Below are 19,684 nucleotides of genomic sequence, written 5' to 3' on the forward strand. Positions count from 1 at the left end.
AGTTCAATTTGGTAGACATAATGCTTGTGATTTAACAGCCTCCTTAACTGACTAAATTCCAAGCTGATGTTTCCCTTCACCTGAGATTTATATTCAGCGTTCTTGGCTGCTGCTTGCAGTTCATTCTTGTGCATCTTTGGTTTCAAATGTCAAGACGGTGCTATCACAGAGAGCAATTATTTGCATTGTTTGTCTTGGAAGGTTCTGTTTAATCTATGAAAAATACATGCATTTTAAAATAGCTGATGCTTTTGAATACCCTTCTGATATGAAAGTTGTCGCATAGTTATCTATTCAGTTTGCTACTTCAATTAAATAAAATAGAACATCTTCAGTTACTGACATAATAATTATATTTAAATTTATAAATATGTTTTATATTGAAATACTTTTTCTACTTTTCAGTTATAGTAGTTCTTAATGTTAACTTGTCTAATTTGTCGTCTTAATGCAGGGAAGCATGTTGCTGTCCTTGTATTCTCAGAATTCTGCTTTATTTTTGTAGGAGAACTTCTTGACAGAAAAACTGTATGCAGTCTAAAATTCTGTTATGTAAGCTTCTGTCTAAGGCTTTTATGATGTCCTTTTGATTGTTTAACATCATCTTTTATCATTGCAGTCAGAATTTCATGAAAAAGATACTTTTTATATCTTCAACCATGTTGACATAAAAATATATTACCATGTTGTGGAAAATGAAGCTCTGGGAGCAAGACTAGTTGCTGCTAAACTTGAACCAAAAAGGTTGGTACTCATAAGTAACTTGTCATCACACAGTGGTCCATCCCAAGGTACTTGCTTTGATCTGGGGACCTGTTGCTAGTCAAAAATGTTTTCAGATACATGACTAGTAGATTAGCTTTCCTGTCAATTGATACAGTGTAATGTAGGACAGTCTAACATAATTTTGTTCTGGATTTGATAGGACTTTGTGCACTATTTCCTATTTGGGCCAAAAAAAGATAAACTAAAACCTGGAAGTGGTGTGTGTTCTGTGAAGCAGCCCTCATTTCCCTACTGGGGAGCATTTTGTTTTGTGACAGAATAGGCTGCCAGTGCCTGATGCAGGAGTAATCGGAGTGCAACATTTGATGTTTTCGGCAATGAGGATTCAAACTGAATGAATTCACAAATATATTTGTCAGTTGTTCTGGTGTCTATGTGGCTTTTGCACAACTGATGACTGTTTTGTTATTTCTTAGCATCTTGTCTTTCCTTTCTTTTGTATTCTTGGTATAGCTGAGCTTGTTGCATTGTTGGTCCAGCATCACAATGAAAGTATTTTTTTCTGGCAGAAATTAGTAATTCTGTTGTAACTTCTCGAGTGTTTTCGATGTTCTCAGCAGTACTCACACTTCTTTAATTTTTGGTGCTCTGTTTTTGAGACTGCTCTCTGTAGTTTTCTGTTTAGAAGAGACAACTTTTAAGAAGTTCAAGTATCAAGAAGTTCCTTATGAGTTCTGAATTTTATGAGGCATTAAGAACTATTTTTGCAATTTAAGCAAATTTAAGCAATTTAAGGCAAGAATCCTGGAGGAAATGGATGCTTTTGCAAGATGAATGCATTTTTTCTCAAAGGTGTTGTCAGTGAAGCTGCTTTCATTCTGTGTTTTTTCTTCCCGCAGTTATAAGCATACTCATCCAGACAACCCTGATTGCTCAGGAATACCTATGGATATAAGTAATAAGGCTAATGGAGAAGTCAAAATTGCTTACACTTACTCAGTTTCTTTTCAAGTGAGTACTAAGCTTTCTGTGGTAGTTACCTCTTAAAATCATGCATAAATACTCTGAATTACAAAGATGGACAAAATTTATCTCGGAATACTAAATTTGTGGTTTTAAAATGTTATTTGAACTGGAATGTCAAAGATGGCTTGGGATTTAACCACACACTTTACAGGTTTGTATACCACCCAGCACACACTGAATGTGAAATGCATATGTGTTTTTTTAAAAAGAATCACATTTTCTGTGTTTACCTGGGCTTTCTGGTAGATTATTTTTTATCCAAGCTCTTTAAGTCTGAGAAATTGTGTGTTTCGTCAAATGACTGTTGTAGGTAGGTTGAAGCTGATCATTTTTTGTTCTCCTGCTGCAAAAGTTGTCTCCCCTCCAAGGTCTTCCTTCCATGGAAATCAGTAAAAGGGTAGGAAGCTGGTATTCTTTTGTTCCTCTGTTCTCTATTTAAAAACAGAGGAGCAGTATATTGAGCAACTGCAGGGAGCAGTGATGCTTGAGGATGTCTCATTCTGGTGACTAGCAAGAAAGGTTTCTTTATTTTTAAATTGAGTTTGTTGTACAAATTGTTTCCCAACATTTCCCCCTCTTTCCCAAACTGTTTCCCTATTAGTCTAAGACCTCAAAATGCAAGTGACTCGCTAAAAAGTGCAGTTTATAACTGATTGGATTTCTTGACAACTTGTGTACGTATTGAAGGGATAGTTCACACACAGCAATTCATATTTTCATATTTTCACATTTTCAACATTAGTAATTCCATGATTCTTCTGGACATGAAGGAATCTACTCCTTTTTTCTTTCCTTGTATTTACAGACTTTAATTAAAATCTTGGCAATTAATAGATTAAAAAATAGCAATAAGGCAATTTTTTGTTTTTGTTTAACCTTTTTCTTGTTCTGATTGCAAGATCAATGGTGTCTTTCAAAATGATAGGCTGTTGTTAAATCAAGGCTCTTCATATATCTTTCTTAATTCTGGACTTGTAGCCTGCCTGTAAGATTCAGTTCAACTGTGGCAAAATGGAGACTAAATAGTTGATCTTTAAAGTTGATTGGAGGGTGGCATTGAGTTCGGGTGCAGGATCCGCCACCACTGTTGTAAGAAGTATGCAGTAACACGCTGCTCTTAAAATATCATTATATTGCCACAGTATCCCATGCATGAACGCCTCTTATTTCTTATAAGCTGATATAGCAGTGTTTGTAGAATTACCATGATGATTCTTTACTCTAGTAATGTTTTGGATTACATCATAAAGTTCAAAATACAATAAATGGGATAAGAAAAATATTCAGAAGGGGTTATATTATGGATGACATAATAATTCTATTTTGAGAAATTATATCAGTTACGATGCTGAAATTAATGTGTAATCTGAAAAGCAAGTACTTCTGGAAACCTGTGAGAAATTAGTAATTAAGAATGACCTTAGCTTCATGCTATTAGAGTGTTTCTCTTACAAAAACAATTACGTGCCCAGCTCTGTGTGTGTTAGTGTCCCGTGCACAGTGTTGCATCACTTGAAGGTCATCTTCTGAAATTCCATCAGGTTGGCGGATCAAGTAATCTCAGGAAGACAAGAAAAAAGGCAGTGTAGGTATGGGGAAAAATGCGATTCTGTCCTAGAACCATTGATACTGATTGCTTGCTTTGAGACCTAGTTTTATTGTCTCAGTGAACTAGATACATTATCTTGGCTAAATTTTTTAACTTGCTGTGTTTTATATTTTCAAAACCTGGCTTTACTGGAGAGCACTCTTGCTCTGGTATGTTATAAATTACGGAAATAAAATCCTGTCAGAAAGACACCTAGCCATTTTTATTGTTACTAGCGTTTATGGTTTAATAGCAATCTTCAGGTTGATCAGCACTGTTTATTCTTTTTTTCATGTTTACTCTGCAAAATAAAACAAAGAAAAGTTTTTTGAAGTTTTGAATGTTCAGTCTGAGTAAGTATAATCTGTTGAAATGGCTGAAGGAATTATTTGTTCCCCTCTACGAACAGTGTAAGTTCTGTAGTATTGTTTCCCCATCTGTTCTGCAGTATAAACTGCACGTAACTGGATTGGTAGTTGGTACTGAAATGATGTTATGTGAAAGCAAAGGATAATTTGCACAGAGTACTATCTAGAAAGTAGAATATAATGCTGGAGACTATATAGCAGAGTTTAGTTTCTCAGCATCTGTGTGTTGCCTTATGCTAAGGAATGCATGTTCTTTTATTATTCTGCTCTTTATTTGAATTCCAGATGAATTATGTAATTCTTGAAGGGAGGAAGCACAATTGAATTAATTTGATAGGCCTTTATGCTTTAAGACACGGATGCTCAATACTATTCAGAAAATACTTTGGCTTAGATTGTGTGGTCAAATCTTAAGTTAGTTCTAGGTAGCCATTACTAGACTATTCTCTTTAAGGCATGCAACATGAAATTTCCAATTTGTCATGAGACTTACGATTGCTTTGCATGAACATCCACTTGTAAATGTACAAGTTGGATACTGACTGTATCTGAAACTGATGTATTTAATCTTTCAGGAAGAAAAAAATATAAGGTGGGCATCAAGATGGGATTATATTTTGGAATCCATGCCTCACACTCATATTCAGTGGTTTAGGTGAGAAGAAAGTTTGTCTTCAAGTGTACTTTACTGAAGTGTATATACTGCAATTTGAATGATGATTTTTGTAATTATTTTTTTTTAATTCAGTATTATGAACTCCTTGGTGATTGTCCTCTTTCTGTCTGGAATGGTAGCTATGATTATGTTGAGGACACTGCATAAAGACATCGCAAGATACAATCAGATGGATTCCACTGTAAGTCTAAAATGTACCTCCTAAAATTTATTTGGAATGTAATTTTTTCAGCTAAATGTTTTTCTGTAACAGGCTATTTAAATGGCAATCTACTGTATTAAAACAGGTGTATTTCCTTTACAGGAAGATGCTCAGGAAGAATTTGGCTGGAAACTGGTTCATGGTGATATTTTCAGGCCCCCAAGAAAAGGAATGCTGTTGTCTGTTTTTGTAGGCTCTGGCACACAGATCTTAATAATGACTTTCGTTACCCTGTGTAAGTAATGGAGTGGAGAGGAGTTAGTTGAGTACAGATGATTTTTCACTGTTAATTGCATAGTACTAGTAAAAATAGTGGTATAGTTTTTGTCTAGAAAGAAGTCTTAACGTTAGAAACAGCTGAGCTGATACAGTCGACATGCAACTTAGTATGCATAGATTTTAAGATAACTGATATACTGGCTTTAAGTCAAATGTATAGTTAATTTTAAAATTGTGTGTCTTCTGTTTCAGTTTTTGCTTGCCTGGGATTTTTGTCACCTGCTAACCGGGGAGCTCTAATGACTTGTGCTGTAGTTTTGTGGGTACTACTTGGAACTCCAGCTGGCTATGTTGCTGCCAGATTCTACAAATGTGAGTAAAAGTTATTTGAAATGACAAGGCTTAAGTTCATTAAAGTAAATTATCATCACAGAACTGACTTTTAGTTTGCAGTACTGTTTGTAGTTTCCCTTAGGGTAAGTTGGAGAAATGTACATACCTTAACAACAGAAAACACATAGAACACTGACATAGTTACATTAGGTTTGATGTTCATGCCTGAAGACCTTGATTTGCTCTTGCTACTATGTATTTATGGAACTGGGAACCAAATTCCATTTTACTAGTACTAAGCTCATTACATCAGTTTTGTACTTCTGTTTCCTACAGTGGCGGGGCACAATGTTAACTTGTATTTAGTTTTAACTATCAGTGTTGCTTGGTAACTTTTTATTTTATTTCATTTTATTTTCTTCTCCCCCAGTCAAGAACCTCTGTTCTTGCACGCCTGAGATTTGTTGCCTCTTTTTAGCTAGTTCCTAGATCCCTGGGAGAGTGGTACTTATCAGACTGTGACAGGGGCACAGGGGGAAGGATTATTAGGTGTTCTGTAGTTGCAGAAATCAGCTCAGTGGTGTTTGGGCACCTGACAGTAGTTGGTTGATACTGTTTTCCTTCACTAATCCCAGCTAGCTAATGTTTCAAGGCCTGCCTACCAACCTTGAACTGCTGCTGTACCCTCTGGTTTACTTTAAGGTGAAGTACAGCTTGCTTTAGTTACCTTACTAAAGGTAAAAGACTCTATGACTGAGTGAACTGGATCCTTCAGACTATTTTAGTTCTGAACATAAGGGACTAGAGAAGGAATTTATTTCTGAACTTCAGCCTGGCAGTAGCCATTGGAGTTCTTTATTCTAACCATTTTGTAATTTTCATGTCTGGAGAACCACTGGGGAAAGAGGGTTTGTATTTTGTAAGGAATTTTCCACAATGGTAGTGACATGATAGTGAACTATTCTTTTTCCTAATCCTTGAGCCAATTAGACTTAAATGGAAAGAGACTTTTAGACTAAGAGCATAACTGAGGACAGAAGTATTCTTTATATTACGTGAATATTATGTGTTTTGAAGGATATTTTGAATTGTCTTGATGGTAAATTGAATCCTGTGTCTTTGGTGGAGAGGTAGTTAATAATAATTACACTTAATGGGAATAATTCAGTTGATACTTGAATATTGTGTTTAACTACAAAGACAGTGAGTGACTGGTGCAGAGATATTCTTGTTATAGCACAAGGTGGTCCATACATTGCATAGAGCATGTAAACATGAATGTTTCTCCTTATAGTATACAAATAATGTGAGACATAAACCACAATGCAAATCAGATTGATATCCAGTTTTAAAAGGGGTGGGTCTTTTTTTTTTTTTAACATAGCATTTAAAAAGTGAAACCTGAGTTGAAATTAAATGGTTAATCATAATAACCAGTGCTATGTTCTACCAAGATTTTATGAAGAAATAGAAACTTAATTAAAATCACTCTAACCATAATCACTTCTGACTCTTGAAGTAAAGAAGCATGTCATTATGGCAGTGCTCTGATGAAATTGTCAGCTTCACTGAATTCCAGCAGGATATTTTCATTTGAAAGTATGCTGACTAGAATTTTTATAAGCATAGTGCAAATTCGTAAAGATTTTCTTAATAAAGGTATCACCACTGCTTAACACTGTTAAGACTTAAGAGAACATCACTACTTCCTGTAAGCATGTTAGTCCTGACTTTCTTGTAGGAATCATAGGCAAGAATTATTTCAAGAAAACTGTTAAGATAGCTTTTCACATATTTATGTATTTTTCTCCTACTGACACCTGCAGTCAAATGCTGGAAAGCTTAAACTTCTTAATCACTCCAGATTTAAACTGTTCTTTAAAGACTTAAAAGTACTGCAAATCTGCATCCCCCTTTTAGCAGAAAAAGTGGTCAGAGACCCAGTTTTAGTTATATACTTTTCTTGACCTTGGTCTAAGGCTTTGCTTTGCTTTGAAGCTCTGTGATTAAGCAGTATGTTCAATTTTATTACTGAAGATTTGGTTTACTGTGTTAAACTTGGCATGATAACACGTTATTTGAGTATTTGTGAGCTAAGTATAAGGGCTAAATGGACTGGAAAATTAATAGTTGTAAGATTAATGCATGTTTTGATGACTGTCAAATGTTTTAATACAGCATTTGGAGGTGAGAAGTGGAAAACAAATGTCCTGCTGACATCATTCCTTTGTCCTGGGTAAGTTGAGAATATTGCCATGATTAAAAGAATTAAATTGCTTCTCTGACATGCACAGCTAATAAGTTTCAGCTATACAAGTAAATGTTATTACATTGTCCCTTTATTCCAGAAGCTACAAGAATATCACAGCACTTTCGACAAAGATGAATATGTTAATGGCATATTGTCCTTAGATATTTTTTTTCAGTAAGCATTTGTTTACTCTCACAACATGAAGAAGTTGATTAAGAAAGAGCATTATGATAATATTAAGTTTTCGACAGGCACACTTTTTCATTGCTTGCTTTTACTCTCTAGGCTGTTTCTCTGACCACACTGTAGTTGGTCTTACATAGTGTCATACACTGTATAACCACTATGATAAATTTTTCTACTTAATCACAGCAAGCAGTCTTACCCTGAAGTGTAGTTAAGACAAGCATATATTTGAAATTGCTTAGTTGGAACGTCAGCTCCTGCTGAACTTCAGTGCCACCAGATTAACAAAGAATTGCCTGTCTGACCTCTTGCATTTTGATATTTTGTGTGTGTCATTTGGTTTTAACGGAGATTTACACTAAGATCTTAATACAGTGCTATTGTTTTGTTAACATTGTTAAATATTAAGGAGTATTTCTGTGTTTTAAGTGTGTTACGTATTTTTCAGAATTGTATTTGCAGATTTTTTTATCATGAACCTCATTCTCTGGGGAGAAGGCTCTTCAGCAGCTATTCCGTTTGGTACTTTGGTTGCTATTTTGGCACTCTGGTTTTGCATATCTGTACCACTGACGTTTATTGGTGCCTATTTTGGTTTTAAGAAAAACGTAAGTGTTTTTGAGAAACTGTGTTGTAAGTGTATGTATACATATATATATATACACACACATATATATTCTTCACTGTATAGACTATGACTGAGGTAGCACCTAAGCATTGTCAGCTCCAGTTCCGTTTTGTTACTTTAGATCTGCATGAGATACCTGATCTTGGGATTCCAAGACTTCGATATTCAGTTGGTTGTTGTTGGTGATAGTTCTCTGCAATGATGAGGGTTATCATTGTATTTAATTGAGTGACTACTCCAGATAAAGCAGTGATTTGGGTGTGGGTTTTCTTTTTTAGTTAGCATCTTTTCCATTACTAAAAGATTAGTTGACCCAGCCAAGCATAAGGGAAAGCAACTTACGCATTTCTGGTTTTCCCCCATGTTTTTTGTTACTGTCTGCCTTCTACACTGAGGATATTTTCTGATCAAATTGCTAGAGTTCTTGTGACATCTGTTTGCATAAGTGTTCTGTAAATGGTTATTCCTGCTTGGCAGACATTAATTGGGATTTACTCTGAAACTGATCAGTTTTTCTTATTTATATGACGTCTCTTTCTGACACTGGTGACCAAACATTCTTAAATAATGAAATCGGTGCTTCTCTTTTTGCTTAAAAGTGGTTTATTGTGGCCCACAAACACAAAGATCTCGAAGTTCATATATTTCTGTGGTTTTCCTCTATAGGAAGCCACAGTTCAAGCTCTCTGTAGCTCTCATGGAATACCTTCAGAGAACATTTAAGTATCTTAGAAGGCACTTTTTAAGTCGATTGTAGTTATTCTGTTTTTCTTAACCAGAATTCTATGGTTTTTTTCTGATAACCATGTTGAAATTTCAGTAACCCCCCTGCATTGTACCTTTAAGAAAGGAGGATTTGATAAACTATAAGGCAACATGACAGGTGTCACAAATACATTCAAATCAAATCAGATAGCAAGTACCTAGCAAGTGTCTATTGATGTTCTTCATGTAATCTTTACGAAAGGGGAGAGATGGCTAAGTATGCATTTATCTGCCTTAGATTTTTTCTCCCACCATGCTGATCTGTGCACGCATCTTAAATTAGAATTTAATTGCTAGATTGAATCCTCTTAGTTTGTAAGTTTTCCTTAATGTAATTCTTGGAGTAAATCCTGAAAAACAATGTACAGAGGGATTTTTAGGAGGGGAAAGCAAGAGGCTGCACCATCACTACCCCACAGCAGAAAAGTGAGAAATCAGCTCAGGCTCTGTAACAGATCACAGATAGGTAATCATAAAAAGGGAAGTCCAAAATATCTGCTGGTATGTTTTCAGTAAGAACTGTTTTTTAGCTTGTTTGCCTAACAAATGTTGGTGGCTAGGCTGGTAGCAAAAGCAGATGTAGTGGTAGCTGGGTATGCACATGCTCAAAACAAAATGCAAAAACAAAGACTTTTGCTATTAGTCATTTCAAAAAGAAAGCAAAAAGTTAGTGTTGTAGTTCGACATTTTATTTATTTAGTAATTTCTTAATTTTCGTTTAAAGGCGATTGAACACCCTGTTCGCACAAATCAAATTCCTCGTCAGATTCCTGAGCAATCATTCTATACAAAGCCATTACCTGGCATTATCATGGGAGGGATTCTACCTTTTGGATGTATCTTTATACAGTTGTTCTTTATTCTCAATAGTATTTGGTAAGTTAGCCATGATCTATTTGAATTTTCTCTGTCACAAAAGGTGGTAATTTCTTTGTGAAAGTTTTTCTTCAAGATGCTTTGACTGAATTTTTTGGTGACGCCGTGTTACCAGAATACTGGTTCAATAAAAATTTAAATGTTAACATCTTTTTAATATTTTGTGGTTTAGAAGGGAGGTGGAACTAAATGATCTTTAAGGCCCCTTCTGACCCAAACTGTTCTATGATTCTATACTCGGTGCCTGTTTTGCTTGTTGAGGTGTGAAGAGAAGCGGCTGTGATATGCTTAGCAATTTACAGCTGACCTACAGTATTCAAATAGCTAGTTTTCTCATGCTATTCCTCTGACTTCATGTGGAAGTGGCTCTGAAACTGACATATGGCATATAACTTGAAAGTAATACGTATAATAAAATTTGAGGTTTTTGTTGTTGTTTTTGTTGTGCTAGAGAAGTGTAATTACTCCTGGGAGAAAAAAGAATCAAGAACAAATTTTGTGAAATCTTTGTAAAGGCACCAGAGAGTAATTCTTTTCAAAAATAAAGCACCAAAGGCCAGTCCAGTATAAGTGAATTCTGATGTGAGTGCATAGCACACTGACAAATTAATCTACTGTGAGGGATTTGTCTTCCTTCTGGCACAATTTAGTTACTGGATCTTGTTAAACTGTTTCTGAACCTTGAATAGGTTTCTCTACCCAATGTAGACAGCTACAGCATTTGACATCTCTTGTTAATTTGCAGCTCTGCCCCTTTGATTGAAATGTGAGGTGAAATCCAAGTTCTGCTGAAGTCAGTGGAAGAGGTCACGCTGACTTCACTGGAACTGTATTTTCACTCATTATGTCTAGTCAGTTCTTTCCCTAAAATCCCAACCAGTAGCTTTCTTTGGGCTTGCTTTTCTCACTGTTTTCAGGCTGAGCTGCCAAGGCTCCTGTTCTTTAGTTAGAAAATAAATAAGTCAATTTTATGGCTGCACAACTGGCAGTACTTCAATAGGAAGAGGAATACTTAAGGTGAAGGTGATATTACTGTATATGAAGAAATAATATTAGCACGGTGTCTATTTTAATTTTTATGGTTTTTTAAACTCCCTTTATAGGTCTCACCAGATGTATTACATGTTTGGCTTCCTGTTTCTGGTATTCATTATTTTGGTTATTACATGTTCTGAGGCTACAATATTGCTTTGCTACTTCCATCTATGTGCAGAGGTAATAAATACTCTTCAGTATTCGTACTTGATATTGTTTTAAGAATGTTTCCAAAAATGTTTAAGGCTTTTATAATTTAAAATAAGTATTGCAGAATTCAACGTAAACACCGTTACTAAACGAGATGTACTAAACCCATGTCTTTAAAAAGTGAAGCTGGCTACTTCTGGCAAAACTTGTAACAACTATTAAAACACTGCACTGAGTACTGCTAAGTCAGATATGTCATCTTTAGATTCTAACACCCTGTTTTCTGAAGATGCTAAACTAATTCATTAACTTTGTTCAATCAAAGTGCATTTTGGCCATGCCCAACCTTGGAGGGGAGGGGATCTCTGTGGTTGGCAATAGTAGGTCTGGCTTATTTGGGGTTTTAGATTTTTGCCTATTTGATATTGATCTTTTGATTTTTTTATCTCTGACTGCAAATGGTGTAGTTAAAGCAGTATTGATTATATATAGTTATTTTTCCTGTAGATAAAAAATAAAAACTCACTTTTGGATAAAGTAACAATAGAAAAAGTAGCTCTGCATTCAGTAATAGGGTCAGTGTGTTAGAGGTGTATGGAATATTACTCATACTTTTTTTTTTTCCCCCCCCTCCACCCCTTCTAGGACTATCACTGGCAGTGGCGTTCATTTCTCACTAGTGGTTTCACTGCAGTTTATTTCCTAATATATGCAATACATTATTTTTTTTCTAAACTGCAAATCACAGGAACAGCTAGTACCATTTTATATTTTGGTTATACCATGATCATGGTTTTGATCTTCTTCCTTTTCACAGGTAAGTGTATTGAAGCTTGATTTTAAATTTTGAGTCTACCTTTAGCTTTGCATTGTAGAATTCTTGGAAAAACTTATCTTGATATACAGGATTATAAATTTAAATATGTCTTTGATTGGGTTTTTTTTTTTCCCCAGGTAGTTGTGTAGCATTTTGCAACTCTAATCACAAATTTTACTGAAAGAGATTAAGTGAGGATGAGGCAGAACTACAGCTAATTTGGGGTGTGGCCTATAATTAGTTCTTCAATTATGACACCTTTAAACATCATAAATGCTTCTCCAGATTTCTTTCCTGTTAGTCATGTGACCAACTCAGTTTTTTAGATTAGTTGTCTTTGGAGAAATGCACTTCAAATCACACACAATCAAGTATAAAGTTACAGTGTCAATTCAGGAAAAAATTGCAGCTTTTGTGGAATATGAGGAAGGAAGAGAGAGGAATAAAAGTTGACAGAGAGGGCTGTTGGTTTTTTTTTCATTTGCTCTCTTCTGGAATGTCTTTATTCTCCAGTTGCATTGAAGTAGCACGGGAAGCAGAATTTCTTAACCATTTTTTGATGCAGTCTTGTCAGCACCTTGTCATCTTTATTGTGAGCTTTTGGAAAAGCACCCATCTTAGGTGCTGTGTTTCAATTTCCTCTTCATTAAGTGAGATGAGGTCACAAGAATCTTCCTTTGTCATCTTCAGCACTAAGAAGGAATCTTCAGTCAGACACTTATCCTTTGTTTAGGGTAAAAGAATGACAATGAAAATGGAAGAAGTCTCCTTTCAAACTCATGCAAGAGGGCAGAAATCACCAACTCCTCAAAAATTTTAAAAAATTATAAATTCTGTTCCAGCAGAATGTAATCTGTCTTCGTGGACTTTATCCTACAGAGCAATAGTTTTGAAACTCTTTTGAACAGATCAGTGCTTTAAATAATTTCAAGCTCCACATTTATGAAGAAGCTTAATGATTCCTAAGGCTCTGATACGTATTTGTGTCAACAGCTGTACAGGCTGTATTTTGAGGCCTCCTAGAATACAAATGGCTTGTCATCAAAGCTTTTAATACAGATCTCACTATAACTATAAGTAGAATTTTCATTTCCACTTAAAGTAGAAGCACAAAAAAAAAATCTAGTGGGAAAAGAACTGACATTTGAGAATGGTGTTCATTTTAAGTGTAACTGAATATTAATTTCAAAGACATTGCCACTTCAGCTTAGGAAATACTGAAGCTGTTTGTGCACCATGACTGAATGCAGATGATGAACAGGAGCAAGAGCCTGCAAGGAGTTTCATGGGTCATTGCCTAATAAAAGGAGGGAATGGAACTTAAGTAAATTACATGATCTCTTTGAAAAGTGATCAAGCTGTGTTCCAAAAGTGGTTAGTTTTATCTTCCATCCTTCTTTTTAAGTCAGTCTAATGTGTTTTGGCATTGCTTGGAGATAGTTTGTAATTTACACATCATCTCTACTTTCTATTTTGTGTACTGGTTAGCAAGTCATTCTGAATGCGTAGATTAGTGATTCTGCCTCCCTTTCACCCTGCCTTTCTCTTAACCTTTATTTCTGATCTGGGTTTGCTAATACTCTCACTGAACTAAAGAATTTAAGAATGCATGGTTGTTCAACTAGAAATGAATGTGTGCTGCTGCATGTAGATCAGTTTTAAATGCGATGCAAACTTACAGAATAACGTGAAAAAATAAATAGGCCTTACATAAGTGTAAGGTCAATTAATTTAGTTTTGCTAGCTTTTGCAACAGATACTCAGCATGTCCACCTTTCATAGTAAACAGTTTTGGCCAAAACCAGAATTGTTTACCCTGTCTCTTTTGTTCAGTCTCTTTACTTTGGATGCATGCAGTAATTCTGGAGTGCACACATTCAAGAAAAAGGGGATTTAAGTAAACTTTCTATATTGAGACATGGCTTAGGTGCAGAAAGGCAGCTAAGGTACCCATATAATTTCATTTTTTGCCCTTATTTTTTCAAGTCAGCCATGCCACGTGACATTGTCTAAAGGCATTAAGATGTGTCCAGTGCATCCCCCTTCTCCTTTGCTCACACGTTCACTTTCAGCTGACCAATTGGCTGTGCAGTGCCTGCCTGCAAATTTGGGGGGTCCTTTTCAGGGTAGGTTCACAAGCATGCAAAGAAGAGGTGGTTTATTGTCAGATCACTTCAGATATTTTCCATGGTAGTCATTTGTATGTAATTGGGACAGTGGAGGTATGAGCTATGCTGTGCAACTTGAACTGAGCTTTCAGAGTTTGTACGCTTTGGTTTTTTCAGTTTGTATATTGAATTTAGGTGAGAATACGTGTGAAGTTAACCAAACAGAACTTTGAAACATCATATTTTAACATTTTTTTTTATTTACTTCACACAAGATTCAGTGGAAATTATCCTTTAGTTTGAGGGAATATTCCTGTTTCTTAAGATTTAAGAATAATTTTATCCATTTAGGTTGATATGCATTCAAAGGCAGTATGTTCAGTTCTCTTAAGATTTACTGAAGTGCTTTGAGGTAAGGTTTTACTGAAAAGGTTAGAGGCAGGGTAAAGGGACAGGCAGTTCTTCTCCAGTTTCTTAAATGAAAAAGCATATTAGCTATTTAGCAAAAACTGCTCCTAAAGGCAACTGACTTCCTGTGTCAGGATGATAAAGAAGCTAAAAAGAAAAAATTGTAATTGTTGTATCAAAACTATGCTGCTGCTGCTTACTCATCTGTTAAAAATCGTCAGGATCAGGAAGCGTTTTGACGGTGCCCTGCTGCTATGTCAGTGTAACACATGCTTCAGGCACTTGCATCCATACTGCATTCCAGGTCATTGATCAGACTCAGCAGGCAAAATACCGGGAGCTACATGACAAATGTTTGATTCACAGCTGGGACCACAACTACGTATCATAGTAAATGAGTCAGTTAAACATCAGTAGTTTAGTAAGCGTGAAGGGAAAAAAAACCCAAAAAAACCGCACAAAATTACCATGATATCATTCATGGTTCCTTCCAAGCTTGTATAATGAATGAATTAGCACACAACTTTTGTGGTGCCTCTTACCAGATCAAAAATAAAGGCCATTTTTTTTCTTTAAAGAACTTACTTGTCTATTGCATAAGTTTAGGCTGTGATTTTTAAAAGAGGTACTCAGGCAAAAATCCAATAATCTTCAGGGCTTTTTTTCCTGTCCTAGTTTTTGTGGGAAGTGAACATTCCTGTAACAGGTGTTCTGAGATGCTGTTTGGTCCATTATCATTCTGATCGAGGCTGTATTTTGAAGTAATCCAGTTAAATTAACAAAGCCCAGCTATATTAACTACTTTGCATTCAAAATAATATTTTTTTAAAAACTTGTTGAAGTTTCACAAAGAGAAGGCATGAAGCTATTTTTGTTCAGCTATAAGGATTGTTATCAGGGAAACAGGCTTTGTCCTTAAATTTCAGTTCAAGTTTGCTTATACCTTTTGACTGCCTGAAGTATTTCAGAAGTGTTTATTTTTAAGGTATATAACACATTTTCAATAGGAAGTACAAGTGGTGTAGTAACTACACTATGGTTTGAAATGTGTGTTAGCTTGATTTTTGCAGAAATAAAGGGTAGTGCTCTAATTTCCCAAGACCTTAAAGTATAACTAATACATGGAAATTCTGTTTGATGCTGTCAATCTAATTGGTTTGTTAAATAACAATATTCTGACCAGCTGAGCAGGTCAGGTAAAGTGTGTATGACTAGTCACTGATAAGGGTGAAATGGAACAATGTGAAGGAGCTGGATTGGGGAATAATGAAGCAAAAAAGAAAAATACCTTGGAAGGGAAATAATACAGAAACATCTTAAAATTCCATGTGATCAGCTCAATGACTATGAAAATAAGAAGATGCTTTATATAGTAGTTGATATATATAAAGACCATAAAGACCAGGTACTGTCTGTATCTTTCCGTTATCTGGTCTGATGGATGAAGACTAAAGATAGCAGATTGCATATATGTATGTATGTCGTGATTTATGAACTACAGATAGAAATCAGTGTTTCCTGTGTCAGTTTCCCTAACATGTAACATTCTTTTTTTTTTTTTTTCTTTCAGGGACAATTGGATTCTTTGCATGCTTTTGGTTTGTAACCAAAATATACAGTGTGGTGAAAGTTGACTGAAGAAACCAATGTAAAGAATTAACACAGAAGAGGTTTAATCTTCATTAACGTAACTTAAAGACCTGGTCTAGTTGATGAACTTGAGCTTTATCAGAAGTATTGGCTTCCTATTCTTTGAGAATGATACTGAATATGCATCTACTTTTTCCACTAACACGTTTGTATTGTGACTTAACAACCTGTTTTCATTCAGATCTTAATGAAGATCAGAGTTACGGTATTTATGCATTTGTAAATACAACTATAAAAAGAAATTTTAAATTCTAATGGCAGAAGTGGTGGTATTACACAACTTATTGATACTTCTGATCAAAGTACAACTGTAAATAGATTTTTCTAGCTTGGTAGGTGGGACGAATTATTTTTCTTTGAGGGAAATGAGAACTTTTTATTATGCTGACTTTGAAGGATGACTCTTAAGAAGTGTTGCTTTTAGTTTGGATGTGATTTTTATTTTTTACTGGTGTTATGTCCATAAATATTCTGATTTCTGTGACTTCATTAGTTTCAGTGTTCTTGGCCTTTTAAACTATGTGCCTCTGAGTCCTTGAATTTATAAATTCATAATCTAATAAATATTGTAAAAATGTCTTCAGTGGCTTATTACATACTATAAGTTCAAAAAATATGTAAATACAATTCTGTTGAAGACAGATGCTTAAAGATTGCATAGAGTATTTTATGGCATTTTCTATGGTTCAATGTATATTGACACACCCTTAGATCTACAAGAAATGTTATTTGTGCTACATGGCTATAACACAAAAATGTGATTGTGGCGCATGAGAATTAAATTATACACACATTTAACAAAACCACTCTGCAGCATTAATCCAGTCATTAACCCAGATATGCTTTCAGAGATGGCTATGGAATTGTCAGTATGTTGAGAAGATCTTACAATGCATGAGTCAGCATTCTCTGCTGATCTTGCTTTTAGATCTTGATGATGCGTATTCTATGTGGCAACTATTGCTGCTTGTACCTAATGTAGGTTAAAAAATAAAAGAAAATTAGTATTTTTGCCTTATTTTAAGAGACTAATGTTGATTTTGGATGACTAGCATTAAACCTATATTTGCCTTTTTTTTTAAATGGAGTATTTTGATCATTTCTTGTCTGGTAATTTTAGACTCATAACACAATTCAGCTTTTGGCCTGTTTTCACAAGTCTGATAAAATTTTATTTAAACTTAATGTACCAATTGCCACTCATAAGGTTGGGGGGTTTTATTCTTAGCAGTTTACTTTTCTAAAAGACCTTGACCTGATGATGCTTGAATATGGAATCCAATAAAAATATCTTTGGTTAAGGTAACTTGTCATTATTAACCTCCTAAAAGTTGGCACGCAAAAAGGCTTCAGGTGACATTTCCCCAGTTGCTGTGCTCCACAACCCCTCCCAGAAGAACCACACCACTCTCATGGTCTGCCTGTCCCCCACCACAGCTCTGTTCAGATGTTGTGGACAGGTTTGTTCTTGTGCCCCTCCCCACATGCAGTCATTAGGAAGTGCTGATTTTAGATAAATCTTCCATGTTTTAAGTTCAAAACAGGAAAAGGGCGAGTATAGGAAGCGTTTGCTCTTTACTAATGTAGTGAGCTGTAGTGCGACTCTATTTAAATTTTAGAAAGTATAAAATTGAATGTTTTTAATATCCCTGGTTTTGTGATCACCTCCAGTATGTATAGTCAATGCTTAAAATCAACAGTGGTTATTGCACAAATGGCAATGCTTAGTTTGAGAAACATAAATCAGTTTTCTGTTATTGAAATAGGACTATAATTAGGTGCTCAAGAATTTCAGTGTAGTGATCTGAAAACAGATTTTTGTGATGTATTTGCAACTGCTGTTTAAAAATCAGATTAATAGAAGTGAGATCTATCTACTGTGGTGTGTATATGAGTGTATTTCCCGTTTTTCTTCCTACAGACTAGTTGACGAGTCATGGCAGCTTCTCAAGTACGTTATTTTTCACCTTTAAAGGGAGTTTGTGAAGTGTGTCATTATCTTCTGGAATTGAAACCTACTGCATACACAATTTTTCAAGCAGCCTTGTACCTTGCCTTGTAATAATTGCAGCTGTTTTGGAATTGAGGTTTCAGTGTGCAGTACTTGAGACAATCCGGAAAGTTTAATACATCACAGACTTTACAGAATAGCTATTCTAAAGTGGTCCCCTGCCTTGAAATCTATTATTGCCTCAGGTAGTTTCAAGTTTTTCTAGCATTTAGGCTTCTGGTGTATGTTAGGGCATCCAGATGTTCTATTGTGTACCCTGTCTTTTCTTCAGATCTCTTGGGAGGCCTGAGTTTTTGTCTGAACTTTAAAAATACTGGCCTCATCCAAAATCTTTCTATACTGCCAGATATTTTCTTAAAAAGCACTTACTGTATGGATATCTGAGAAAATGTAAATTAGTAGGAGGGTTAAGAGGTAGGAACAAACTGTTGAGCTGCATGAAGGTAGGCCAAATTTAAACAAAATATAACGCTTGAGAGCAGTGTCAATTTTTTGGTAGCCGGCAGATAATTTGAAAACCGTTCTTCAGAGTCTGAAAAAAGTGACCATCACTGCCAAATGTAGTCTGAAAGTAATCCACAGTCCAAATTGTGGTTTGAAAACACGATATGGGAGTTAGTGGTTTGGTTTGGTTTTCTTTAAGAAAGAAGAAATAAAAAAGCAGCTTTATGGCAAGTTGTATCTCATGGCAAGCTACGTGGTCCATCCATCTTTAGCCTGGTAGCTGCACTTCTTACTCACATGCTTAGCTGTGTTTGAACAGCCGTAAGAGTCATTAAATTTTTGCTGTCTTACTGATTGTGTGTGCCCTTAGCTGCTTTGCTGGAGTCTTGCAGCCATATCACAAGTATTAGTTGACTGTGAGGTAGTCATGGCCAGCACTTCATGGGGTTTGTGTCATTTTCAGGTAAAAGGCAGTGAGGGGTGACTGCACTACTGACCTCACCACATTCCCAATCTCCTGGTTGCTGCTTACCTTTCTGCCATTTTGCAGTTTTGCAAACATGTTTCAACCCTCATAAGTGCAAAGAACAGCCATTACCCTACCTGGCTCTTGCAAACAGCACAATCCTTTTTGGAAACTCGGCTACCAGGACTGTGTGTGGTTACGGCATCTGGGTATGATGCAGGTGTAGTACCAAGCACAGAGATGTAGACAGCATTGTGGAAGCCGTAGCTGTATTCCCACGTTTTTGTAATGCCACTACTGTCCCTTTGGGGCTTGAGACAGAGTGATGGTATCACACAGAGGTCCATCGATATTTGTGGGTAGAGGAGAAAGCCTGTCCTGTGGGTGGTGGTGAGCTGTCTTGTTGTTGGATGCTGAGGTAGAAGGACGGTAACTAAAGTTTCTCTGCAATTGCCTGAAAAATGCTTTATGTGGGTACTTCAGTCCTGTCGTGGGTGGTACCTGTATTTTCTTCAGGAAAGGTTAAGTCTGGAAGAAAGTGAGGAAGAGAGGATGGCATTCAGGCAGGTGCCTGAGATGCTGCCACAGTTACACTGATCTGAATAACCGTTTTGAAGGGACAGGAAGCACACAAGTCCTGTTTGAACTGATGTACAAATCAAATAAAAAATGTGAAATGTGGATGAGAAACATCACTTTATTAGTACCAGTAAAGGCAAAAATACCATTCTCTAAGTTAAGAAAAGTAGGC

The 19,684-nt window shown here is 35.8% G+C and overlaps 1 protein-coding gene across 1 annotated transcript in view; it reads left to right on the forward strand.

Annotated features, from left to right (window-relative positions):
• TM9SF2 (transmembrane 9 superfamily member 2) overlaps nt 1-17,313 on the forward strand; it is a 31,968-nt gene extending 14,655 nt beyond the window's left edge. Inside the window, exons 7-18 of the mRNA XM_040584162.1 lie at nt 620-744; nt 1,626-1,737; nt 4,284-4,363; nt 4,457-4,565; nt 4,689-4,821; nt 5,058-5,177; nt 7,317-7,374; nt 8,024-8,183; nt 9,693-9,844; nt 10,948-11,059; nt 11,675-11,846; nt 15,933-17,313. Coding sequence (XP_040440096.1) covers nt 620-744; nt 1,626-1,737; nt 4,284-4,363; nt 4,457-4,565; nt 4,689-4,821; nt 5,058-5,177; nt 7,317-7,374; nt 8,024-8,183; nt 9,693-9,844; nt 10,948-11,059; nt 11,675-11,846; nt 15,933-16,000 — 1,401 coding nt within the window. The 3' untranslated portion in view covers nt 16,001-17,313. The remainder of the gene's footprint in view (nt 1-619; nt 745-1,625; nt 1,738-4,283; nt 4,364-4,456; nt 4,566-4,688; nt 4,822-5,057; nt 5,178-7,316; nt 7,375-8,023; nt 8,184-9,692; nt 9,845-10,947; nt 11,060-11,674; nt 11,847-15,932) is intronic.
• The last annotated feature ends 2,371 nt before the right edge of the window (nt 17,314-19,684 follow it).

This window comes from Falco naumanni, chromosome 2 (assembly GCF_017639655.2).
Source record: "Falco naumanni isolate bFalNau1 chromosome 2, bFalNau1.pat, whole genome shotgun sequence".
Classification (NCBI taxonomy): Eukaryota; Metazoa; Chordata; class Aves; order Falconiformes; family Falconidae; genus Falco; species Falco naumanni.